Source organism: Macrobrachium nipponense, chromosome 33 (genome assembly GCF_015104395.2).
Source record: "Macrobrachium nipponense isolate FS-2020 chromosome 33, ASM1510439v2, whole genome shotgun sequence".
In the NCBI taxonomy this organism is placed as follows: domain Eukaryota; kingdom Metazoa; phylum Arthropoda; class Malacostraca; order Decapoda; family Palaemonidae; genus Macrobrachium; species Macrobrachium nipponense.
In genome coordinates, this window is record NC_087219.1 from 61,027,000 (window position 1) to 61,054,462 (window position 27,463).

Genomic DNA, 27,463 nt, shown 5'->3' on the forward strand with positions numbered 1-27,463 from the left:
GCCATGCTCTGTTGAAATGCTTCCGAGGCCACGCCCTCACCTCGTGAGCATTTACTTTAAAAGTTTTCAAATCTTTGTTCAAACATGACGAATGAGCCTCTTAGAAAGACTCCTTAAAAATAATGCCAGGGCGTTCTTCGACATGGGCAAGTCTGGTCTTTTTACGGAACACCACAGATTGTCCGAATGACCTCGACTTTCTTTAGTTTTATCAAGATAAAACTTGAGAGCCCCGACAGGGCACAGGACTCTCTGTGGCTCTTGCCCAATAATTTGTGCCATCCCCTTGATCTCCAGGCCTCTGGGCCAAGGGTTAGACGGGTTTTCGTTCTTAGCAAGAACGGAAGGCTTAGAGGACACCGAATTATGTCCTCTAAAGCCAAAACCTCTGATGATGGCTAAAACCTCACTAACCGACTTTGCCGTAGCTAGAGTGGTTAGAAAATTGGCCTTTCTGGTCACGTGTATTAAGTTTACAGAAAGGAGAGGTTCGAAATGCTTTGACATCAGGAACTTCAGACTACGTCTAAGTTCCATGCCGGAAGCTTCGATCTAGACCATTTCAAGATTTCCGCAGACCTCAAAGATCGTGAAGGCTTTGTGTTTGACAGATCCGAATCTCTGAGCCTAGAGGCCGTCAACAACATATTTCCGTATTCTACATCGTTGGGACTGTTAGCTTATCCCATACTTCAGACGAGAAGACGGCAAAGTAATTCACAGAGGTGGAGGTGGAGGAACAGTCATTCTTCCTGCACTATCTCCAGAATCGGCCCACTCCGATTGGTACACTGCAAAATATGCAGCACTGCTTTGCTTTGGCAATGAGACTTGTAATTAATCTTGAAGATCCTCTCGCTTCTCGACAGTCTGAACGCATCAGACTCAGAGCGGAGAGGTTTTTAGGCACCTCTCGAAGTGAGGCTGTTAGAGTAGACCGATTCTCTCGGGAAAGGGTCCTTGGAAAGTGCTCTCTGAAGGACTGACCTCTGTGAATCCAGCCTCTCGAAGGCCAACATGGGGCGATCAGCGTCTTTCTCGCTCCCTCTGACGCCAGCGATTATCTTTACATATTTCCTAAGCTTTTGAATAGGGGAAAAGGAAAAGAGACTAACCAACTATCCCCATTCCATACTATATGATGGCGTCTATTGCTACCGCTCTCGGATCGAGAATAAGGGAGCAACGTAGAGGAAGCTTCTTCGTCTTCAATATTGCGAAGAAATCTACGAAAGGACGTCTCAAAGTCTCACAACTCCTCGACATACTTCTAAGCGAGGATTAACTCAGACGTCAGTAGTTGCTGCCGTCGATCGAGAAGATCCGCACGGACGTGCAATAGTGTAAACGAACCTCTTGAGGATCGTTACGTTCTATGCCTATGTCGATAACCATCTCTCTCTTCTTGGGATATGAGAGAGCTGCGAAATTATCTGAAATGATTTGGACCAATCGACCAAAAACTCACCTCTTCGAGGAACTGGAGAGCCAACCAAATTGCTTCAATTCTCTTAGATTACGTGCCAGGACCCCTCTGTACCTCTGTCCGGATGCCTGGCACCCTCTCGGTATCACCTGAGTGATCGTCAACCCATTGAGAGATGTTTAGAATTATTTCTAGATCTTTGATGTTATTTCAGTTCTCCTGTAGGAAAAAACTGTAGAGGTCTGAATTGCAGTCTATTCAGGGAAACAAGCTTCTCCAGTGAGGAAATGATCCCTACCCCCAGCAGACTCATCCATTCCCTCACTAAGGCATGCTTCCTTCCTAATAAGGCTGCGCTTTTGCATAAGCAGGAGAGCATTATTATAGTGCTATGCCGCGGTAGACTCGTACAGAATTCTGTTACAGTGCGGTAAGCAGCGCTGAACAGGTCTAAGAGATATCTCTGCTGAAAATTTCTTAGCAAAAGGAAGTCGTGTTTATTCATGATTACTAGAAATCCCTCAACCCGAGGCGAAAGTCATGATTGTAGGTAGAGATATGGTTCGTCAATCAATCCCGCGGGAGAGAGAGACGTACCAACCGGCATAACAACGAGCTACCTGATACTGAGTTGGTGACACTGTGACAGTTACAGGCAGCAGCTTATGTTCACCTTCTCGCAGTCTTATGCCGAGTTGCCAGCTATTCTATTCATCTAAGGAATAGATTTTCCATTATTTGAAACAGAAACTCTCAAGTTGGCATATTTAAGCAAAACAGAATTCGCTAATACAGAAGCTGATTTTGTGTTGTCGTAACATTACGCTTAATTAACCAATGTTAAATCGGAAACTCCTGGAAAGTTGCCTGGAGTACCGATTAAATATACTGCGTCATCCACAATGACAGCAACCTCTCGTCTCGCACTAATCTGCCTGAGTTACCAGCTACTCTCTTCTACGAAGGAATAGGTTTGTTACTATTATCGATCAGAAGGATATTCTCAAGCAGGCATATTTAAGCGAAACAAAATCGCTAGATGCAGACGCTGAGTTAGTGTTGTTGTAACAATACCTTTTAGCGTTGTCCTTACAGTGGAAACTCCTGGAAGTTTGCAGGAAGGACCGATTAAATACACTTACAATAACCGTCTTTTCGGTTGCCATCTGTAGAGGTAACCATGATATGCGTATATGACTTGAACCCTACATCAGTAATATGACGCAAAGATAAAATACGAAAGTATTGTAGTCACTTGAACATCTAATTCTCTACTACATTCTTTCCTCGATGAGGAGGAGAGAGAGAATGGAAATCGACTGTCTTCGTTCTCTTTGCCAAGAGAACGAATTAACATTATTCGAATGGAGATCAAGTGAGAACCGAGGATCGAAAAGGACAGTTCAAGCTTCTTATGATATTGGACATAAGACTTCATGGACGTAGTCTACAAGTCTTTTTCCTGGATGAGCCTCTGACTAATGAATGAGAGCTCTTTCGAATTTTGTTAATGAGAGATTATCCGCTTAAGCGATAAAATGTTATTAAGATCTTTGTCAATGAGAACTAACCCATTTACATGACAGAAAGTAATCCAGGAATTCGAGCATATAGTTTTCCCGATTCCCGCAGAAATCGAGGAAGGGGCAGGATTCCTAATCAGAGACTGGGCTTACGACAGGTAGGACCTTAATGTTCCCCTTCGGCAGCGCAGTCCCGAAAGCAGACGAGGCGTTTTATGACACCGAAATCTGCTTACAGTTTTTCTGGAATTCATCAAGTCATGGATTCTATTGAACGCTCCCTTCGTAGAAAGCAAAGTAGACATCTTGACGAGACCAAACTCCTTCCTCTTCTTCGAAGACGCCCTCTTGAAGACCGTTCTTGCAGGAATCCTGGTGAACGTAGGACGCCTAACGTTCTGAAGAACGTCCTGGTAAGTGCTCTGCTGAGCGACATGACGTGTAGGATGCCGAACGTCTTCAAAAGCGTCCTGGCGAGCGTCCAGATGTGTAAGACATCGAGCGTCTTCCAAAAAGCTTATCAATGTTTATGACGTTGAGTGTCTTCCAGAGCGTCCTGATGAGCGTCTCTTCGTGTAGGACGTCGAGCATCTGCAAAAGCTTCCTCACGTCTCAATGCGTAGGACGTTGAGCGTCTTCAAGAGACGTCCTCGCGAGAGTCTTACTGAGCGTATTGGTGCATAGAACACCAAGGGTTCTGAACGGCATCTCAGAGAGGATCTTGTCGAGCGCCCTGATGCATGAAAGGCCATAAGACCTGACCATACCGTAGACTTAGTGAATTCTCTACTACATTCATCTTCTCACTAAGCATGTACTCTAATAAGCCATGCTTTCGTAAGCATGAGAGCATTATATAATATATAGTGTTCTGCTGCGTTAGATTCCTTTAATAATGTTACCTACGGTAATCAGCATTGAAAGGCTGTAATATCTTTCTTATTGAAAGCTTCTTAGCAAAAGGCAGACAATATTTTATTTGTGTTTGCTTAACTATCCCCTCAATCCGAGGCTAAGACCGCGATTGTAGGGGAGAGATACGGTTAGTCATTCCATCCCGCAGGACCGACCTCTCATGACTGAGAAATAGATGGTTACTGCGTTGGTCTAAGCGATAGCAGCCTCCGTTAGCTGTCTGGCCTTACTCTTCCAGAGTTGCCAGCTACTCCATTCAATAAAGGAATCTTATAAAATTATTATCGAACTTCAGGAAGTTCTTATTAATGTATATTTAAGCGAAACAAGACTTCGATAAATCTAGAAGCTAATTAGGTATTGTCATAACAATCCCTTTAAGCGTAGTCCTTCCTAGGAAAGTCCTGTAAGGATACTGGTAATAGAGTTCCACAGCAAAGAAGTAACTACGGTATGTGCTTATGATTTGACCGTATCGTATTATCATACAGCAGATACTCTACTACCTTCTTTCCCTGGCCGCCGGCAGATAGAGAAATAGGAAAAACTTTTACTATCTTCGTCGTTTTTTGTTTTCGTTAATAGAACGATAGAAAGAGTATATATATCTCCTTAAGGAAGGAGTTAATCCAGGAACTCTTTAATCTTCGTAATTTCCTCATAAAATCGCGGAAGAGACAGAATTCCTGTTCATCTCTAGGGTTTACGGAAGGAAGTAGATATTTCCTATCCGCCTCATACCCAACGTCGATAAGATTCTTATTAAGAAACCAAGGTTTCTCCTGAACGTCTTGGTAAAAACTTCGACATGACTGTTGCTTATCAAATACGGAGGCGTCCCGAAAAGCGTCCTCAAAAGCGTCCTGTCTTCAAGGGGAGCGCCGCTCATGAAGCGTGCTAGTCATAAGCCGATGTACGGTGATCGTCGTCCGGACGAGTATTATGGACGTTCGCGACTCCTGACAAAGATGGCGGCTGCCTGTGCGACATCTTGCGGTACTCTGTCACGCTCATCGACACTTCCAGAAACGCACTCAAAAGGACGCCTGTGTGTTCTTGGGTGCGAGGATGTAGAAAGCGACGAGCAAGGAAAAGGAGAAGAAGACTGTCTGACTTGACAGACAGACAGCCTCAAATCCTTCCTTCAGTAAATGTGTTTTGCCCCTCTTTTGGCGAAAACGAGGCCAACCGAGAAGGGCTGATCCTGTGAGAAGACGAGGGTACCCCTTCTTCCTTTTCACAGTAACAATGATAAGGCGATCTGGGCGCTTAACAGCGTTCTTCCTATTTCCTTCGTCTTTCTCCCATGCGTTGGAGTCGTCAAATTGTTAAGGCGGCGATTACAATCGCATGACAATAGAGAGAGGACGTGAAGCGTCCTCCTCAATAAGCTTCTATTTAAAGGCCGCGAGTCCTTCCGAGAGCTCCAACCCCTATACGGGTAGGACGCCTCGGAGGACGAGAAGCAATCCTTCAGGATTCGTGCACGTGCACGATCTTTGGCAGCCTGAGAAGCGTCTTCAGGTCCTGCCGAAGGGACGCCAGATCGGTGGGGGTTCCTTGTAACCCTCCTTCGGCTTTCGACATGCACTCTCCCTGTGGTCCTGGGAGTCCGACAGAGGTCTAGACCTAGAGGCGTTATAAGGCCGATCTGACGCCCCCTCCACCACACTAGGGGCACTAAATCAACATCACTACACTCACAACACTGATTGGAGAGCGAGCACTGTAGGCCATACCACAAGGTTAGGCAAAATAAAGTTTACTCTATTTACTGATCTTGGAGGAAAACCTCCTGATTCTATTACGCTCTAATTTGCGTACATACGAATCATACATCATCTTTTGGAATCAGTCAATTATTACACTTATTACATTGATGACACGTCGTGCATATTAAGTGAGAATATATCGAAAGTTTCGTTATTCTCACCTAACCCCTTGCAGACAACAAAGTCTGAAACTAGTCTAACTAGAATCAGACTTCTTATGTCAAGAAATTCAAAATTAAATCAATTTATGACAGCGTATGCCTAGCCGCAAATCCAATCAATTTATGACAGCGTATGCCTAGCCGCAAATCCAAGTTAATAAACCAAAAAGAAAACAACCAAGATACTTAAGCGGCAATTCCAAAATCCTAGACGGAGGTAATGAAAACAGGTGTTTACATTACCGGCGACAGAAGAAAATCTGAATAGAAGATAGGAATGGTTCCTGACACCCGCCTCCCAGCGGCGGGAATGGGTACTAACCACCTGGCCGACCACTGCGTGTGCTGGGAGTTTTGAAATTCTGTCGGGCTTCGGAGAATACAGCTATATATATATCTGACAGGTAAGTGTCATGAACAAAATGTCATTTTTATATATGTAATTTACCAAGCACAGACAGTCCCTGGTTATCAGTAGCCTCAGGGTTGACTAGCGGTGAAAATTAGCGATTTTCAGTGCCGAAATGCACAGACTTCCGTTTATTGCTGCTGATACATACTTAACAGAGGCATCATTAACCAGTTATCGGCACCAATAAGCACCAAAACAGTAAACAGTAAACCAATGGAATGACAACTTTGGACAAAATGAATACAATTACCACCTTTACCTGGAGAAAATTGCTGGCAAGGACATCCAAAGCTGCACTACGTGGCGAAGGCTTAGACTTCCTTGATGAAAAGGACTCATTTGCTTGAGAATTCACTTGCGCCGTCTCATTTCCATGCCGCATCGAAGAAACAATCTGGAGCCAACCTGATTTTTGGCTAGCTTTCTCCCCGTCCGATGTGGGTACGGTTACTTTCAAAGGTACCGTCAAGGGAATTGAAGGAGTAAGAGCTAGATTTGTAAGAGAAGGGTTTGTATCTGGGATTGATATTGTAGGAAAATCCTGTTGTGGTGCTGCAATTGATACTGGTAAGGATTCAGAATGAAATTCATTTCCACTTGGAATAGGAGAATTTCTTACAGAAGTCTTCTTCTTCCTCTTCTTTTTCACTGGTGTGCTTTCATGGGTAGAAAAGTCCTGTTGTCGCTTCACACCTAAGAAGCATACACAAGGCAATATTAGTATAAACAAACACCTATACTACTAGTTTCTCTTGTAATTCTAAAAGTTGATAAAAATGAACAATATTTTTTTTTTAAATTTAAACCCAGTAGTAACCAGCCCCTCTCCTCTCCCCCCACAAATACTCCTTACAAACCCTTTTTTATAATTAGCTGACATTGTGCTCTTGGAATACCCCAGTCCCTTCCAAATTTTCATTTAACAAGAAGCACTGTGGGAGCCCCACACAAGTGCAAACAGATCCACGCATCCCCAGTAGTTAAATGTCTCACTTTCCTTATTCGTACAGTCACCACCCTACTTCTGAACATCTGAGATATGAAGACAGGGTTGCAAGTTGAAACTGTGATCAGAGCCCTCCCCTTGGTCACCCTGAGTTGAAATTTGCTCTGTGCACCTATTCTGCCAATATTTTTAACCTGCACAGAGAGAGAGAGAGAGAGAGAGAGAGAGAGAGAGAGAGAGAGAGAGAGAGAGAGAGAGACCTTACGTCTTGTTCGGGTTGCCCCAGGTCCCTCAGTGTGAGGCACCTGTAATGTCTACCAGATAGTTGCTAATGCATCTTCCCGTGTATTTTGAGAGAGAGAAACTATTGGCATTGGTCAGGTTGTTACATGACAGATATCTAAATTCAAGACAAATAATACAGTTTTATAAATATTATTTTTATTTTAATTAAACTTACATTACAGTGGACCCCCATATTCGCGTTCTCTGGATTCACAAACTCACACATTCGCGGATTTCTCTCGGGAACATTTCCCTGCATTATTTGCGGAAAAATCGCATATTCGCGGTATTTTTCTGAGAAATATCCACAAATTCCTGGGTTTTTTTATCAATTTCATCATAAAATGCACTTTTTGTGATAAAACTATTAAAACAACCAAGTATGAGAATTTTTAGTAGGTTTTCTTGAGTTTTAACTAAAAAAATAGGCTGATTTCAGATTTTTATAGGGGTTCCAACTATTCGCGGGTTCTATCTATTCACGGGGGGGTCTAGTACGCATCCCCGCGAATACGGGGGGACCACTGTACTGTTATATTATCATAATATAATTCATAAACAACAATAGTGCACCATCTGTATTCTGATAATATTTACATTCTTCAAATACAAAAATAGTGCACCATCTGCATTCTGATAATATTTACATTCTTCAAATCATCAGCTGATTGCATTTTACTGACACCATCACTGCCATTCATTGCTAATTGAAACTTATTTTGGAAAAACATTTTCTTGTAAATTATTAAAGTTGAGTCTAAAACTGGAACTTACTTTATTCATATGTGTGTACAACAAATTAAAGGAAGTAAAGGTGTGACTTCTTTAGTTTAGGAGATTGCATTTGCCTCTTCCAAAACGTTTTGAAGCCTGCACAGTACTCACTTCTTCAACCACAGTTACAACCTTAAATTTAGTGGCATACAACTTTTATTTCCTTTTTGTCTATGGAAATCACCACTGAAAAGTAGCAAGTCTTTAACAAGTCAACAACAGTAACAATACTTTACAGTAGCTAAACAGGAAAACAGACGTTTCTCGATTCAGTTGTTGATGTCAGTATTTGGTGTTGTTTATGCCAGTGTCTTGCACACAACAACAAGTAGTTGTTAATATAATAAAGAGACATGAATTCTTAGACAAACAATAACAATTTTAAGCCTGTCCAACTGTATGAAGATCTGCATATAACCTACCAATCCTTTTGCTTATAAACCTATTTATTAGTTAAAACCTAACTTAGAAATAATATACATTATCAATGGCCTCTACCAAAATTAGGATAGGCATGGAAAGCCTAAGCCAGTATAATCTACAGAAAGAGAAATCACACATTAAGCATAGCCTCGTATAATCTACCAAAAATGCATCTTGCACTAGAAACAATATATATGATGAAATCATGTTTTGGGACAAAATTTTATGGAATGCAGGACACACAAGATTAGATGATACACAATTATGTATACTGTATAGGTAAATTACATTTCTTTTTGATGGTGTATAGCTTTGAGTTTAACAAAAAGGTATCATTGGCAATAAACTGTGCTTATACAGTGGACCCCCGATTTCACGGACTCACACATTTGCGGATTTCTCTCGGGAACGTTTCCCCACATTATTCACGGAAAATTCGCACATTCGCAGTATTTTTCTATGAGAAATATCCACAAATTCCTGGGTTTTTTATCAATTTCATCATAAAATGCACTTTTTGTGATAAAATTATTAAAAAAATAAGTATAAAATTTTAAGGGTTTTTTTTGAGTTTTAACTAACAAAATAGGCTGTTTTTAGCATTTTTATAAGGGTTCCAAACATTTGCGGGTGCTAACTATTCATGAGGGGGTCTGGTACGCATCCCCTGCAAATACAGGGGGACCACTATATTTATACTGCAACATTTTTAATTTATATAATAATTGAATAGCCTTGATGAGTATATGTAGTACCTTAAAAATGTCTGTTATTCAATCATGGCTAAACCAAACAAAATCGATCTGATAGGGCTTTGATCAAGGATGGTTTATAGACTTATATATAGCACTAACTGACCTACCCAGTGCTGCCCCGGAAAACTGTGAATGACAGGCTACAGGTATGGGGAAGGGAGGGGGAGTTTCTGTAGTATAATACAGTAGTGAGTTGGCAGTACATTCATATATACAGTGTTACCTCGTTTGTCAAACAAATGCTCGTACTTTGAACTGCCTGATTATCTAGTTTATACTTGTATTCGATGGCCTACTGGGTCTTACACGCTAAACTGTCAATTTTTTTTTCATTTACAATATATAGTTTAATGATAACAATATTCAACAAAATAAATAAAATATAGCATTTTAATATAAAATATAGCTTTCAATATAGCATTTAGCATAAAAGATGTATAAAATCGTACGTAACAGCGGTGACGTCACGCCCAGCTGACTTGAGACTAAACGAGGGAGCATTGATATGTTGAGGTGAGAAGCAGATGAGAGAGTTAAAATATTATTGTATTTTTGTAAAAGCAATAACAATTCACATAAAAAGGGAATTTCCTAATGAATTTAATGCAATGATAAAATATGAAAACAAACAAATGCAATACAGGAAAAAAAATAAAATAAAATAGTCTTAATTAAGCCAGTGTTCGGTGCACTGAGTGAGACAGTCTAGTTAAACAATATTAAAAAATGATATTGTTATGTTACAATAAAGTTTCATACATACTTACCTGGCAGATATATACATAGCTAAGACTCCGTCGTCCCCGACAGAAATTCAAATTTCGCGCCACTCGCTACAGGTAGGTCAGGTGATCTACCGGCCTGCCCTGGGTGGCAGGACTAGGAACCATCCCCGTTTTCTATCATATTTTCTCTCTTCCACCTGTCTCCTGCGGGGAGGCTGGGTGGGCCTTTAATTGTATATATCTGCCAGGTAAGTATGTATGAAACTTTATTGTAACATAACAATATCATTTTCATACAATCAACTTACCTGTCAGATATATACATAGCTGATTGGCACCCTTCGGTGGAGGGTAAGAGACAGCTACTATATGGAATAGACAGGTAAACAACATATGTTGTAGGTATAAATAAAACCTTGGTTCCTACCTGATAGGTGGTAGACTTGGTGGGTGTTTGCCCAGTAGTCTGCATCACCTCAAGAAACTTTAGCGAGATATGTGATCTATGGCCAAGAGTTCTTGTGGGTCTGCCGATGGGGTCTTACCCACTTACTCAGCAGAGCCTAAAAGGACTTTGTCAATGGGTGCTGATCCACTTATATGACAATACACCTTATGAAGGAGCACACAACCAATCCCGACCACCTGATCCTAACCATGTGTTAGAACTAAGGATTGTTACGAGTTATCCCCGAACTCGTCACAACAACCGTAACTCAAAACCACTACGCACGCAATACATAATTTTTCAAAAAAAAAAAAATTATACTCAACTAATTGGATATGACGAGAATTCTCTTATGAACAACATAGACGGCCGCCCGTGCGAGCCTGAATCCTCCATTGTTCGAAGAGATTCTCGACCATATCCAAACAGAAGAACAGTATATACATTTTAAGGATTGGTGTCGACTCCCGTACCCAGAATCGTATCTGCCGATACGATAGGACCTAGAGAAAAGCACTTCTCATACGTCACACGCACGTCTTTCAAGTAATGAGATGCAAATACCGAGTTGCATCTCCAATATGTCGTATCTAATATGTTTTTAAGCGACATATTCTTATAAAACGAGAGACGTCGCAACCGCTCGTACTTCATGAGCTTTTACCCTCAGAAGTTGTAATTGTTCGTCCGGACAGACCTTGTGAGCGTCCGTAATGACGTTTCTTACAAAGAACGCTAGAGCGTTCTTTGACATCAGTCTTGTGGGGTCTTTTACCGCGCACCAAAGACCTTGTCTAGAGCCTCCCAACTGACGCTTCCTCTGAAGATAGAACTTCAGAGCTCTAACAGGGCATAGAGACCTCTCTGCTTCTCTGCCTACTAGACTAGACATTCCTTTGATTTCGAATGACCTAGGCCAGGGATTCGTGGGATTCTCGTTTTTCGCTAAAACAGAGTCTTCAAACGAGCAAAATCGCCGAGTCTCCCTTGAATCCTACTTTATCCTGCAGAGCTTGTAACTCACTAATTCTTTTTGCCGTCGCTAACGATAAAAGAAATAGGCATTTTCTAGTTACGTCTCTAAATGAGGCCTGATGTGGAGGCCTCCAAATCTATCCGAAGACAGATATTTGAGGACTACGTCCAAGTTCCAGTTCGGAGGTACTGGTTCCTTAGACTTGACGTCTCAAAAAGATCTTATGAGATCGTGGAGATCTTTGTTATTTGCCAGATCTAAACCTCTGTTCCTGAATACAGCCGAGAGCATACTCCTGTATCCCTTTATTGTGGATACGGCTAGATGCGATTTTACTCTCAGGAATAGCAAGAAATCAGCAATTTCCGCTATAGAGGTAGAGGAGGAGGACAACTTCTTGGCTCTACACCACCTTCTAAAGACCTCCCACTTCGACTGGTATACTTTCGAAGTGGAGGTTCTGCGAGCTCTCGCGATCGCGCTTGCCACTTCGCGAGGAAAAGCTCTCGCTCTGACAAGTCTTTCGATAGTCGAAAGGCAGTCAGAGCGAGAGCGGGGAGGTTTTGATGGTACCTCTTGAAGTGTGGTTGTTTGAGAAGATCCGTCCTTCCTGGTAGGGATCTTGGAAAGTCTACGATCCACTCTACCACCTCCGTGAACCATTCCTGGGCCGGCCAAAAGGGGGCTATTAAAGTCATCCTCGTCTCTTTTGACGCCACAAACTTTTTCAATACTAACCCCAGGATTTTGAATGGGGGAAAAGCGTACACGTCCATCGAGACCAGTCTAGCAGGAAGGCGTCTACCATAATTGCTCTTGGGTCTTCCACGACCGAGCAAAACACTGGGAGCCTTTTTGAAATGTATGTTGCGAATAGATCCACATGAGGAGTTCCCCACAGAGACCAGAGATCGCGACATACTTCCTCGTGCAGAGTCCATTCTGTATGAAGGACCTGGTTCCTCCTGCTGAGCCTGTCCGCCCTCACATTCCTTACTCCTGTACGAACCTTGTCAGCAGGGAGATGTTCCTGTGAGACGTCCACAGTAATAGGTCCCTCGTGAGTTCGTAAAGGAACGAGGAGTGTGTCCCTCCCTGTTTCCGAATGTAGGCAAGTGCGGTGGTGTTGTCCACGTTTACTTGTACTACCTTGTCTCTCACCAGAGGTTCTAGGCTCTTCAAAGCCAGGTGTACGGCGAAGAGCTCTTTGCAATTTATGTGCCAGGACACCTGTGCTGGTTCCCAGGTGCCTGACACTTCTTCCGAGCCTAATGTCGTCCCCAACCCCAACCCGTCTCCGACGCGTCGGAGAACAACACTTAGGTCTGGGTTCTGTGATCTTAGAGAGATCCCTTTGTTCTCTTCCAGAGGCAGCAACCACCACTGTAGGTGTGCCTTTTATTCCACTGGAATGGGAAAAAACGTCCGACAGTTGTCCGTTTTTCCAGCTCCAAGACTTCTTGAGGAAGAATTGAAGTGGACGGATATGAAGTCTTCCGAGAAGGGAAGAATTGTTCCAGCGAGGAAAGCGTCCCCAGAAGGCTCAACCATTCCCTCGCTGACGTTTGCTGTTTCTCTAAGAAGAGAGAGATTATCCTCAAACCTTTGCGGTTCTCTCTTGCGAAGGAAAAAACTCGAAAACCCCGAGAATCCATCCGAATCCCCAGATAGACTAGGTCTTGTCTGGGGTCATCTGAGACTTCTCGAGGTTCACAAGCAATCCCAACGCCTTGGTCAAATCCAGAGTTACTTTAGGTCCTCCAAACACTGTCTCTCCGATCTGGCCCTGATGAGCCAGTCGCTACTAGGTACATCGAGACATTCACTCCTTTGAGATGAAGAAATCTCGCCACATTCCTCATCAGGCTTGTGAAGACCTGAGGAGCTGTGGACAGGCCGAAACACAAGGCTCTGAACTGAAAGATCCTTCCCCCCGTCATGAAACGGAGGTACTTCTTCGATGAAGGGTGGATCGGGACGTGAAAGTAGGCGTCTTGGAGATCTAGAGACACCATCCAATCTCCTTGTCGTAATGACGCTAGGACTGAAGCAGAAGTCTCCATGGAGAACTTCTCCTTCTGAACAAATTTGTTCAGAGCGCTGACGTCTAGTACTGGTCTCCAGCCTCCCGAGGCTTTCGCCACTAAAAAAGAAAAAGGCGATTGTAAAACCCCGGGGAGTTTTGATCCAGTACTAGTTCTACTGCACTCGTTAGTCCCACATTTGTTCCACCATCGATCGAAGAGTATCCCTCAGCACAGGATCCTTGTACTTGGCTGATAGTTCCCTTGGTATTGACGTTAGGGCGGAGTATTCAGGAAAGGGATACGATATCCCTTCCTTATGATCTTTAGTGAAGATGCGTCTGCGTCTATCAGTGTCCAGGCTTCCACGAATTCCAGGAGCCTGGCACTCTACTGGTGTTTGGAGGAGAAATGTTTCATTTGCCCTTTTTAAAGGGACGAAAGGCGGACCTACCTCTTCTCTCTGGAGCCTTCCTTCTTGCGGGAGGTCTGGAGATCGGACCACCTCGAAAGGGCTGCCTAGAAGTGCTAGGTTCTTTTCTTGTCCGACACTAAAGCAGGTTTCTTCTTCCTAGCTGACTGCGTCGAAGATCCTGTGTCGCCTTCTCAGTTAAAGAGTTGAGCTACGTCCTTCACTAACTTAGAAAAAAGGAAACAAATAGTCCGAAAGAGGTGCATATAGCAGAGCTTGCCCTCTGCGCATGCGAGACTGCCTTTGTTAAGAAGGCGCCATACACTGTCCTTTTCTTCAAAAAGGACCTGCTCCAAATAATGCAGAGACTTCCAAAGATCCATCCTGTACTGCTTTGTCGATGCACGACAAAATGCATAACAGGGCTTCAGGTTCGATTCCTGGCGAATCGTGAGCTTTCTTGGACATCACCCCAAGGGACCAATCTAAGAAGTTGAATACTTCCAATACATGGAAAAGTCCCTTGAGGAGATGATCCAGTTCCGAAATACTCCAAGTAATGCGGGCAGAATTAAGACTAGGACGCCTTGAAGCGTCAACTAACGTCGAAAAGTCTGCCTCTGTAGTAGAAGGGAGAGCGATACCCTCATATCCTCCCCCGTCTTGTACCATATGCCTCTTTTCCCAGCTAACCTTGCTGGAGGCATGCAAAATACTGTCCTGGTTAAGTCTTTCTTCGACTTCATCCAGGCGTCTAAGGCGTGTAAAGCCCGCTTCATCGAGATGGTGGGCTTCATCTTCAGAAAAGACGAAGTCTTCTTCGCCTTCGCCACTCGAAAAGAGCGAGCGCGGAGAAGGAGGAGCAGCCGGAGTCAACTCGTCTCCGTATTCCTCCAGAAGCATGGTTGTCAACACCTTATAGTTGGACAAGCCCTCTCTTCCAAGATCGTCATCCTCCGAGTTTCGTTCGAACTCGTGATAATCCTGAGTTTTCTGTTCTCCTTTCAGAACTTTCCTCTTCTGGGGAGACAAACTCCCTGATCGGAGAGGGGCTAAGGGAATGAAAGTCTTTTGCCTTTTTCCCGTTCTGATCGACTTGGAAGGCGTCACAACCTGCGGCTTCTCTCGCGCTTTAGAAGACGTCATGTATGACGCTTCCCGCTCTCCGAGCGTCATGTATGACGTCCTCTTGGTTTGACCGTTTTAGATGACGCTTCGCGTTTCTGGAAGGACGCTTCGCTTTCTAAGGGCTTCCTACTCCGGCGTCACAATCTTGGACGGAGCGTCAACGTCTAAGATCCTCTTGATTTGACGCTTCACTTCTAAAGACGTCTTCCGAGCAGGGTGCGAGAGGACGAGACTTCTTAATAGGAAGCGTCACGTCCTTCCGACGGGGCGCTAAAACTCCCACAAGAGAAGACAGTTGTTCTTGCACCGCCATAATGATCTTCCTTGACGCTTCTCCTACGTCTAGTGCCTGACGCCCTTCGTCATCACTCGGGGAAGAAGCATGATGGGGTGGGGTACTTCCTCATAAGCGTCAGGTGACGTTGACGCCACCTTCGCCTTCTTAATAGCAGACGGGGCGTCATCCGAGAAGCGCTCCGGGCTAGAATCAATGTCTTGCTTCATATGACGCTTCAGCGGTGCTCGATAAGCTTCGAACTCCTTCCACCCTCGTTTAGGTGAGGGAGAGGGAGAGGACGAGAAACACTCGCGAAGGACGCTTTTCCTGTAGCGCCCCTTGAGCTGGCTGCCATGAAGCAAAGCTAGCTGAAGGGACGTCTGACCATTGGGGAGGATTCCCCACGACCTCCTTAAGGCTTTCGACTTTCCTTCTCCTCTGGGCATGTGAGCTTGGAAGAGGTCTAGGTCCCTGGGAGCGCCGCAGGGAGCGATCAAACGCCCCCTCCACAACACTGATAGGGCTCACTTCACTAAACTTTTCACTATCACTAGCCTTACCTTTCGAGTCCGCCATCTTGGACTTCATGTCTCGAATCGTCGCTTTCAGATTGGCGATTTCCGATGCCGAATCCGAAAAGACACTCTGAGAATGAGATTTATAGGGAGAATCTCCAGAAGTAGGGTTAGAATTATCATTGAAAGGCTCAATAGGCCTTGAATTCACACCTTTCAGTCTTCTAACTCTATCCCTCTCTAACTTCTTCAAATAAGAAGTCAAGTCTTCCATTCTTCTGCATTCAAACTCTCGCATTCCTTACAAGTGTTAATAGCAGAACACTGCACCCCCCTACATTTACGGCATACAGTGTGAGGATCAACCGAAGCTTTCGGTATCCTCACCCTGCAGCCTACATTCACACACATTCTCACACTCACATTAGAATCAGACATCCTGAGAAAAATCCAAAAGAGTTATTCCAAAAACAGTCCACAGTAGCGAATGCCAAAACACGATCCAAATACGTCACCAAAAGTCGAAAAACGTTGATCAAAATGTTGAAAAGAATCCAAGTCAGGAGGTAATAACAACAATGTTGATACCACCGGCGACAGAGAAAATATGATAGAAAACGGGGATGGTTCCTAGTCCTGCCACCCAGGGCAGGCCGGTAGATCACCTGACCTACCTGTAGCGAGTGGCGCGAAATTTGAATTTCTGTCGGGGACGACGGAGTCTTAGCTATGTATATATCTGACAGGTAAGTTGATTGTATGAAAATGGTAGATGAGAGAACAATGCTTTTTACAATAAAATTTAGCATAAATGATTAACAAAATCTTTCGTCATTGCGGTGATACACAGCTAACTTGATGAAGAGGGAGGGAGCATTTATATTTTTGAGGAATAAATGAATGAAAGATTTCAAGTTATTATGCGTAGTGGTATTGTTGAGGAGAGAAGAGACAGTAAAATCTTTACTCTAATATGTACGTAAAAGCATTACCAATTCACATAAAAAATAAAATTATTCCACAATAAATTTAACAATGACTAATCATGAAAACAAATGCATACCATAGAAAAAAAAGCTTGCTCAAGTCAGTGTTCGGTGCGTGCGCTGTGAGAGAGAGAGAGAGAGAGAGAGAGAGAGAGAGAGAGAGAGAGAGAGAGAGAGAGAGAGAGAGAGAGAGAGAACGGCTCTGCTTCCCACTGACTTAGCTGATCTGGGATGATAATTTGCCCATTTCTGTCACTTACACTCGATTTTCCCAAATCACTTTTATTTTTGTTACGGTAAAATACCAATCTGGTGACAAATGCTTATTACGATATTTTACTACTATACAAGTATAACTCTGCTCTGTGAAAAACGAACTGGCACCGCTTTCAGCTCTGCATGCCTTCGACTGTTTGTTGAAACGGCTTCCTTGTGAAAAGTTATTTTATCTCTCTTTCCTTTTCTTGCATTCTTGACTTATTACTTAGTATTTGTTTGCAAAATCCTCATGTTCGTTTTAAAAGTCTGCCATTTGCCAACATTAAGTTGATGTATTGTGGCATAATTAATCTGTTTCATGCACTTAAGATCCAAGTGTAAAACCAATCTCTCTCTCTCTCTCTCTCTCTCTCTCTCTCTCTCTCTCTCTCTCTCTCTCTCAATTGGACACACACACACTATCAATTCCTTCGATTATCTTTGTACCCAATATGTGAATAAAACTGATTTTATCAACCTTTGCATACTGCAACCAATACGGTTTGCTCAAAGGGTTCCCGTCTCCCCTCACACCATCCCCCAGCCAGCCGGCGCCATTTTTACCAAACAGTTCGTAAATAATACATAGAAAAAATAAAATTGAGAAAATTTTACTTCATATAACGTACTGTTTCCTTATTTTATACTCTTAATTTAACTTTTGAACACAAATAATAGAAAAAAAAAGTGAAAAGGGGGCCTTTTTGGGTTGGCTGGAACCAATTATCCTGATTCCCTTTATTTCTTATGGGGATATTTGTTTCACATTTCGAACAATTCGTACTTCGAACAGCCTTCTGGAAAGGAGTAACTTCGAAGTCGAGGTACTACTGTACTGAATCCACAAATATGTGCAGTTTGCTGAAGACAGATCCTGTCACGATTCTTTTCCGTTTTGCTGTGCAGTTTATTTCACACAATCGATAAAAGGTCTGACTATTGCTATATTCAGCAGAGATGATTTTTCTCTTCTAATACAGAAACATGATTTCCCCTTCCCCTTCCCTCCCCCTCTATCTTCCCCTCACACTCCCATCCCTCTCCCCTTCCAAATTCTGCCACCCCATCTCTCCTCCCTTCTTTCCATTCCCCTCCCCTTCCCTTCTATCTCCCTCCCCTTCCCCATCCCTCTTCCTTCCACTTCCCCTCCCTCTTCCCTTCCCCTAACCGTAGCCTGTCAGTCACAGTTTTCCCAGGCACCAGGTAGGTCAGCTAGTTAGTATTTAAATTAGCCATTATCACATTTAGGTGAAAAGGACCGAGCTGTTAAATGTCCATTTGAAAGCTTTTGGGATTGAGATAAGTAAAAGAATTCAAAGCTTTAAAATAAGTAAAGCCATATTCATAAAGCAGAAACCCTTCTTTAGGAGTGTATGTAAGTAATCCATGGCATATTCCTGGAAAGGACAAAGCATTTACCCATTATAAGATATGGAAGGGAATTACCCCTGAAAGTCTAAATCTCGAAGAATATCATAATGGGATATGAAAATATGATTAATGTACTGATGATGACTAGTCTACCACCTCCAGAACCTCAACTGAAAAAGGTCCTACCTGCCGTAAGTTAATCAACTGTGTCACTTCCCTAAAATACAAGCACTCAAAAGTTATTTGTCACCTCCAAATGCCAGCCATTAAGACATGACAACAATGATTTGCTTTCAAAAATAAAAGAGCAGAGTGAGCTTTGATTTTGTGGCCCGAGGAAGGATTCAAAACCTAAGTAAATTCTCTTCTAGATGTTAGAGGCTTTGCTATACCTGCTTATGGATGTGTCTGGGGCTTACATGACAATGAGTGTGGGTTAGTTACAAGTATTAGCTCCTAGGAAAAATGCATGGTTTATATCAAAAGAAAAGCCAAAAAATCCGAATTCCTTATTATGTAAGGAAAGTTTATTTTTAAGTAAGTGTATAAAAGAGTGGATGTCATATTACTCATGAAGTGTAACAAAATAAAAAATAAAAAACTTGTAAAGTGAACAATAAATCTCAAGTGCTTGCAACTTTTACTTCTTATACAAGATCAGGTAAGTTCAAATTATTTGCAAATATTTTTTAAATCACTTTAATAACTGTAAACATAAAAATAACTGTAAACAGAAGAAGATTCTCATAAAATCAATTTGGCAACAATATTCCAAATTCTTTCAAACAAATACTCACCTGTTGACCACCTAGTAAAGCATCCAAAATCATGTTAAGTTTCTCCTATGTTAATTATCACTGTGAAAAAATCATTATCACACTACAAATCAAGAAAACAACAGTGAGACGAAATGTCAGACAGGCCATTTAGTAAATCCCCTGGACCGTTGATGCAGGGGAAAAATATTGGATCAATTACTACTACTAATACTACTTTGACATTTTAGGAATGCAAACACATTATAGGGTATATACTTACATGGTGGTGAGTTCACTGCTGCTTCTGGGACAGCTAAACCCTTTATTTTGAGACATTCTGCTGTTTTCAACAAGGATGCCAAATTTGCCTGTCGTACATTGACCTGGAAGAAGGACAAGCTATGAAGCTAAAGCTACAGTACAAATATATGTACAGTATATAAAAATATATACATATGAAGAAATTACGCAAAACAGATCAGAGGACAATTATTCACTTATACTGTTGCAACAAACCATTTAAATCATAATTCACTTCACCATAATCCCATTATAAACATATAAATGAACATATACTGACTATGGCATACAAATTTTTATGAAAGCAAGTCCTATAGACAGACAACCTAAAGCTCTTTCCAGCCTCAAGGTAAAAAAAAAATCTAAAAAGGAAGAAAAAAATTTTTCTTTCAAAGAAAGACAGTTTAAAAATCAGGAAAAAGATTCAAATACAAATTTCAAAGATTCACTAAGAGGTAGTGAGATACATCTATTATTGCTTAAATCCAAATAATTTCCATTTTCCTAAGTACATGTAAGTATTTTACATGGATTACATCAGATGAAAGCTAGTCCTGTCACAGACGTCTGGTAGCAACACAGTTAACTAGCAACAGATTAGTTAAAAGGTAAGGGAACCACCAAATCTCTGAAATAAAACTATGAGAGCACCTCCTGGAAACATGGACATTCATTCATACCCTGGGCATCTTTGCAGATGTAAAGAAAACTTATTTTTGCATTTATCTTTGTATAAATTGGTTCATTGGATTTTTAAACTGTTATATACTCACTTTCCATGAGGAACCCTTATTTAATAATTAGTGACTAAATACCTATCAATTTGGGTGGCATTTTCAGTTTCTCATGGGAAACTGATTGTTTGCTTTAAACAACCATACTGCTGCTTATACATTTCTCCAGAAGAAATTCGGAAGACACCAGTCGAAAATGGAAGGGTTGGATTTAACGTAAAGATGCCTCTTCCACTCCTACCACCGTGCCTGAAAACGTATATCAAAGGCATTCTCCCTCCTTTGCCCATATTATTGTTTCTATGGACACAAGGTCTTTTGTTATGTTTGGTTGTTTGTATGGTGGGACCACGACTTTATGTGACTTCCGAACCACGTCGAGAGTGAACTTCTATCACCAGAAATACACATCTAACTCGGTCTTTGTTATGACCTACTAGAGAACTACAGCCTGCAGATGGCTCTTGCCTAAATTAACAAACAAGCGTAGTTCTTGGTTACATCACTATCCACCATCAACACGGTGATCCTCCTCCTACTCCTTCACAATTACTCACGGAAAGGACATGCTTGAGGTATGCCACCCTGACCCTAATAGCAGATGCAGTATTTATATGGTGATTTAAGCCACAGTACTTAAGCTGTAATCATTCTTAAGGTTCCATTTTGCTCTCAACCTACTGAAATAAATAACCCTTGGATTTATGTAACTTACATTTATGAGGTGATTTGCCAAAATTTCATTCGTTTAAAAGTCCATTACGGGTGACAGGTTTAAGTTGGAACTGATCCCCCCTCACTAGGTTTAAAGTTTGATAGTTCTGACGCAATTTGTACTTAAGACAGTTGTTGCTGTATTGTTTAAGCAGTTGTTGCTGTATTGTTTAAGTGTAACATTAGTTTAGGAGTGTCTTCATTTAATATATTTTCACTCTATTTCATATTAATTTGGCTTGATCACTTGGATCTTTGACACTGATGTTTAAAGCTTGTTGCCTCCTATACATTTATACTTGGAAAGTTTGTTGCTTCATATACATTTACATTTGGAAAGTGGTTTCAAAGATGCTTTTCAAAATTTCAGAATTCCAAGGGCAGGACTATTCAGCAATGTTTTGTTTGTTTGTAAGGTGCTTTTACGTTGCATGGAACAGTAATGGATTAGGGAAGCTCAGCTTCTCACCTATTAAGTGATTGGGTTATCGATGGCAAGGTTGTCTCTCAGAATGCACACCTGTCCTTATCAGCCAACATTTCGAGTGTTAAGATTTGACATGGTTGGTAATTGCACAGAAAAGATTAACTTAATAAATATTTATTCAAATATATTATTTAGTTTTACTTGAATTGTCCAATACTTCAAAGTTTAGTCCAGCTGCTCATTCCCATAAGCAAGAGTGTAACCGGGCATCATCAACTTTCACAATCATAACCATTCAAATTACCATGTTACCAAACTTCAACTTATGCCGAAGGTAATTCACATTGAATACGAACGATTTGTTTATTCTTATTACAAACAGAGACAATAGTTTACTGTGCAGTCCCTATCTTACTACAAACTGGTTTTTAGTATGTAAATATATAATTTTTGCTGATATTTATACATTCCAATTTTAACTCGGTCACTGTATTTGTAAATCATGCCAGTATTATAAAGAATTGGGACTTTGGATCTTAAAAAGGTAAAAAGAAGAAAATAAAATTAAGATTCATGCACCATTCAAAACTTGGTATTTTTTCCTCATGCTTTGAAAGTTATAAACTTGTAACTTCCCGAGAGCACACTGCTATCTACTGACAAATTTTACATACTAAACATTTCCCTATGGGGAGAGGAAATAAGAAAATCACTAGTTTTCCCGTGGAGCTACTCCAAATACGTAGTATATAGCAGAAATTAACTAGTAATTCAACTGTATTTTTCTTTTATTTTCATGACTAAATAAATCTTTTATGATAATAAAAATGACTTGCTAATTTTCAAATATTAAATTTTTTATGATAATAAAAATGACTTGCTAATTTTCAAATATTAATACTGTAAATGGCAAATTATCAATAAAATGCTAGATTAAAATCCAACAAAATCACAAAACCACTCTGTCTCTCTCTGTATACATATCTTTTATGAACAAACGAAAAATTTCAATAAAACCTTATTTCACTTACAGAATAAATTAAAGTATATAATTTTGATCTATTAGTAATTGTAACATAAAAAAACTGATTGTCCTTGACATTTGTAATTGTTACTGTAAAATTAAGTTGCCATATTCTCTCTCTCTCTCTCTCTCTCTCTCTCTCTCTCTCTCTCTCTCGTCTCCTCTCTTTCTCTTCTCTCTCTCTGCTCTCTCCTCTCTCTCCTCTCTCTCTCTCTCTCTCTGATTCTCAGAATGTAAACATTGTGATGAACATTTTTCAAAAGGCAAAAATACACTTTGATTACTGTATTTTTATGTTTATACATTAGTATTACGATACAGTACTATACATGATTTTTTCATCATAAATGTATTCATTCACAAAATAAATATATAGTTTTGTGCAGCAGCCATACCAAGAAAATAGAGGAATTGTTAGCTAATATACTTTTGCTTGCAGATCTGCTGAAAGGGAAATTGAAAATAGAAAAGAATTTATCCATTTCACTTTCATTTTTCTTGTTAATTTTTCTATCTCTGGGTGTGCTCGGTGTGGGTGTGATCTGTAAGTGTGTACGTTGTGAGATGGAGATTTTTGCTTCACCAACGGGAACTTCTTTCGTTTCGAGGAAGCGACAAAGGAAATGCCCTGGAGTGAGCGGCTTTCCGTGTTCAAGATTTCTAGCTTACAAACCTAAGGTCTTAACAATAGGATAAATCATCTGACGCCAGGTGGAAACCGGTTAAAAACAATCAAAGATTGTAAATGCAAGGAATCTGTGGCATCTGGCAACCGATGTGTAGTTGGGATGGAAGCATGTTGAGAAAGTGCACTTGAAACCAGGAATGAACAAATCTTTCTTCCAACCACGATGAAACGTAGTAAGAGGGGCAGCTAGAGGTGGGCAGTCATGTCAAGAACTCAGGTTTGTTAGCTATGAAAAATACAGTGATTAAAAATTTGTCAATTGTTCATGTGAAGAAGAAACCTTTGGTTTAACAATAGGATAGACTAATACTTGGGGGGAGGCATGAGAATCCAGAAACAAACCTTTGGTTTAACAATAGGATAGACTCATACTTGGGGGGAAGTATGAGAATCCAGAGCCGACTGAGAGTTTGGGACACCTGATTATTCTTCTTGGAAATGAGATAGGTAAAGACGACTCAAGTCTTTCAGATGTTAGCTATTTGGATATCTTACATTCAGTCCCACTGGGTTCAATTACAACAAAAAAGGTCCAGATTCATTTCATTCAAGAAGACAAAAAGAACAATATCTGTTCAGGCAACAAACCATGTTGGTCACAAGAAATGGGTTTGCCACCGTTCCTCACTCCCCTTACTGGAGCGAGGAGTTTTAGCTACTGAGAAGCGCATAATTGCATGTTGCATGGAACATGAAAAGTGCTGTAACAGTATGGCTGCAGTGCTCATCTGCATCAAGCCAGTTTCAGTGTATGATGTATCTATTCTTCAAACTGCCTGCAGGAATGAAGAAAGGAGACAAGGGAAAGAAAAGAGGCCAGACAACTCCCACGTTCCTCAATCCACTTAATCATTTTAGGCAAGATACAAACTGTCCTGACATGGCCACTGGATCAATCACAGTTGTTGAACAGCCACCGCTCAACCCTAAGAAACCATGTCAAAGGATCTGTGGGCAGCATTCTTCGTGCAAAAGAAAGTGAAAGTGGTTTGAGGCATCATGAGCCAACATTCAAAACTTATGAACAGATAAGTGGTGGGAGAACTTGAGGAGGAGTCAGCTTGCCTAAACACCTCACATTTTGGTTGTACTAGGACACCTTTCTTAAACTGGCCTGTGTTAACATGAAGTCTACGATACCTAAGCTCTAGGAGTCGAGAAGTTCAGATAACTACGCAGTGCTTGAGGGGACCTTGAAACTTTCCAACCCTTCCACGGAAGTCTACGGCAAAAGGAAAGCTACTTAAATGGTAAGTTTCCAAGGAGGTGATTGACACAAGGCTCGAAGGAGGTTGAGAGAGAAAACTTAGAACCAGAGAAATGTCCCAACTCAGTACAAGAGTTATGGTCCTCAAAGAGGGGTCTGAGCTTCCAAGGGGAACAAGACGCGCTCCAAGCTCTTGAACCACACCGAGGGTTCTGAGGGCGAAGAGAGGTCCACATCCTTCAGACAAACTAAACACAAGTAAGTCCTGTAGTAACACGCCAGTATCAACAGAAGGAACTTCCTCTGTTCTGGAAAACATTCAGATCTTGTTTACCGAACAGGAACACTGTATGGAGAGGAACCTTTTTGATGTCACCAATCACAGCAACAGTTGTCTCACTTTGTATACAGCTGTCAAAGATCCACCAAAAATAATAGCCTTGCATGTGAGTCGCTGTTTTGCAGGAAAGGTCTCTCATAAGAGATAATGGATCAACCCTATACTGAAGAGATAAAGATCCTAGTGATTGGAGGCATCTCTCCACAAAAACTGGTGAAGGTTGTGCTAGGGAGGAATCTTTCGAGTACTCAGCCTTAGGTTAAAGAGCTACTTGGGGTTGAAGAACTGAATCCATGATAATCTTTTGTAGTTAAAGAACTCGTAAACCATGACAGACTTCTAACTAAACAATCACATATGAAACCTTAAGAATGATCCGGGGTAATCCCACATGAATTTTAGAAACATAAAGATTCTCTGCACCTACTACACGTTGGATGTGATCTGTAGACACCGAGTGTCAAAATCTTGAACAAGGAAACCCACTCACTCCAGGGCATTTCCTTTGTCTCTTGTGAGAACCCAAAGAATTCCCATTGGTGAAGCAAAATTCTCCATCTCACAATGTACACACACCTAGCAGATCACACCCACACTGAGATCACCCAGAGAGAAAAAAGGAAAATATGAATCAAATTGGGCAAACTAATCCAGCTTTAAAATAGACAGAAAGTAATCACGTCTTATCTTAAAGGCGGTAGGAAAGTAATTGATGGGTCACGAGACACCGAGGGCATTCTGGGAACTACAATTACCCCGTAGACGTAATTACGCAATAAGTCCCTGGATCTCACAAGTTTTATTTAATTCTACCGGCTTTCCAGCTTGGCACACTAGTATTATCCTAATTTTTAAGCCAAAGGTTTGTTTCTATATTTATGAACAATGGCAATTTCAATAACTAGATTAGTAACTTACTTGACCACAATACATGTAGTCTAACAAGCACTCAATATCCTGGGCCCGAGCTTCATTCAAAACTATTACAGCACGAGTGCTGTCACATGGAGTCTGCTGAAAAATCTCATCAAAGAAGTCACTGCAGGTTGCTAAGACCAGTCTATGGACCATAAACAACCGACCTTCACAAGCCAGTGTGGCATCTGCATACCGGGGCTGTAAGTAAAAAGACATGCAACATAAGGAAATTTAAGCAAAAAAAAGCATTCTAAATAAGTCTCCTTGTATTCAACACAAGACACTACCATACAAAAAGAAATCCGCTTTCAGTTCGTCATTACTATCAATCATTTAATCTTTGGCATTTTTCACTCAAACATTCTTGGCCCAAGCATCCACGTAACCACACTGCATAACGGAAACGTCCTAAAAGGGTAACAAACACATACAGTATTGAAAGCTCCCTGCAGCTCTGCTTTCAACCCTAACTGTACTCCCTCTTGCCTTTTGCTTTCATTTGTTTCATCTTGGTCACTTCCAACCTACCTTTTCCACATATTTCACTGTCTAGCATCAACTTTCAACATACTTAAGAACACACCTATCAAGCTATCTTTTTCAAGTCTCAGACCCTAATATTTGGCTTAAACTACTTATTAGGAGCAATACTATTAACAACCACACTACCTACACAATTTTTAATCAACTACATTTCACACATATGCACAAAAACCAATTAAATTCAACATAACCATCTGCATTCTTCCAAATTTGCTTACCTAAAGTTGAATTGCATCAGGTAAAATAATATACCGTATAGCCCTAGTATACCTCGAAGTACTTTGGAAATATTCATTCAAACATTATTCCTAAATAATACTACAATAATATACTTTTTGCTTGAGATTGAGCATTCGTGTACCAATTCAAAGACCCATTAAAACCTCATAAAATGATTAATTCATGTTAATGGTCCATGTCATTTCATAAAACATATAAAACACTTATCAATCATATTTGAAAACAGCCACTAACCTTTGAACGGAGTCTATGTAATATGTGGCAAAATGTTGCCTGATGGTTGTTCCACCGTAACTTCAACAGTCCTTCGGGCATACTCATCATGGTACCCTGTAACTGAAGAACAAAACAAGAAGTAAAACTAGTGAACATAACAAAGCAGAACAGGCCGATCGGAAACTCACATTGAGATTAATAAAGTGCAACTTATATAGATGTATATTGCATTTCTTAAACCATTCTTTTTCTTCAAATGAAATAAAAAAAAAAATCAATAACAGGCAGTCCCCGGGTTACGATGGGTTCGGCTTACGACGTTCCAGAGGTTAAGGCGCTTCTCAATTATATTCATCAGACATTATTTCCAGGGTTACGACGCCTACAACGCTGATCTGGCACATGAAATATGATACCAAAAATGCAAAATAATCAATATTTGAAGGTTTTTTTTTATGAAAAATGCAATAAGAATGCAGTTTACATAGTTTTCAATGCACTCAAAGCATTAAAAGGAAGGTTCTCTTAGGATTTTTTATGATGTTCCGGCTTACGACGTCATAACCCGGGACTGCCTGTATTTTCTTTTGAAACTTTCGTTCCCATCACAATCCTTAGTACGGTTAGTTGCCTTGAGCATGTTCTCTTAACTATTTTTATAAAAAGTATCTTCCTCTGCTTCTTTTATCAACATTATTTCCCTAAGAATCCCTGTGACAAGATTATAATCATCCATTTTTATAATACAAAAACACTATTACTGAACATCCCAGTTTATATACTGTAAACTCTCCCCTACTATCCAGTCAAATAACACCTATAATCTTCTCCAAACCTTTGCA

At 41.0% G+C, this 27,463-nt stretch overlaps 1 protein-coding gene across 1 annotated transcript in view; it reads right to left on the bottom strand.

Moving 5' to 3' along the window:
* Positions 1–6,468: 6,468 nt before the first annotated feature.
* Positions 6,469–27,463, bottom strand: part of LOC135203230 (uncharacterized) — a gene marked incomplete at its 3' end in the record, with an annotated part of 43,924 nt that continues 22,929 nt past the window's right edge. The window contains 4 exon segments of the mRNA XM_064232998.1: positions 6,469–6,902; positions 19,551–19,653; positions 25,623–25,820; positions 26,640–26,741. Coding sequence (XP_064089068.1) covers positions 6,469–6,902; positions 19,551–19,653; positions 25,623–25,820; positions 26,640–26,729 — 825 coding nt within the window.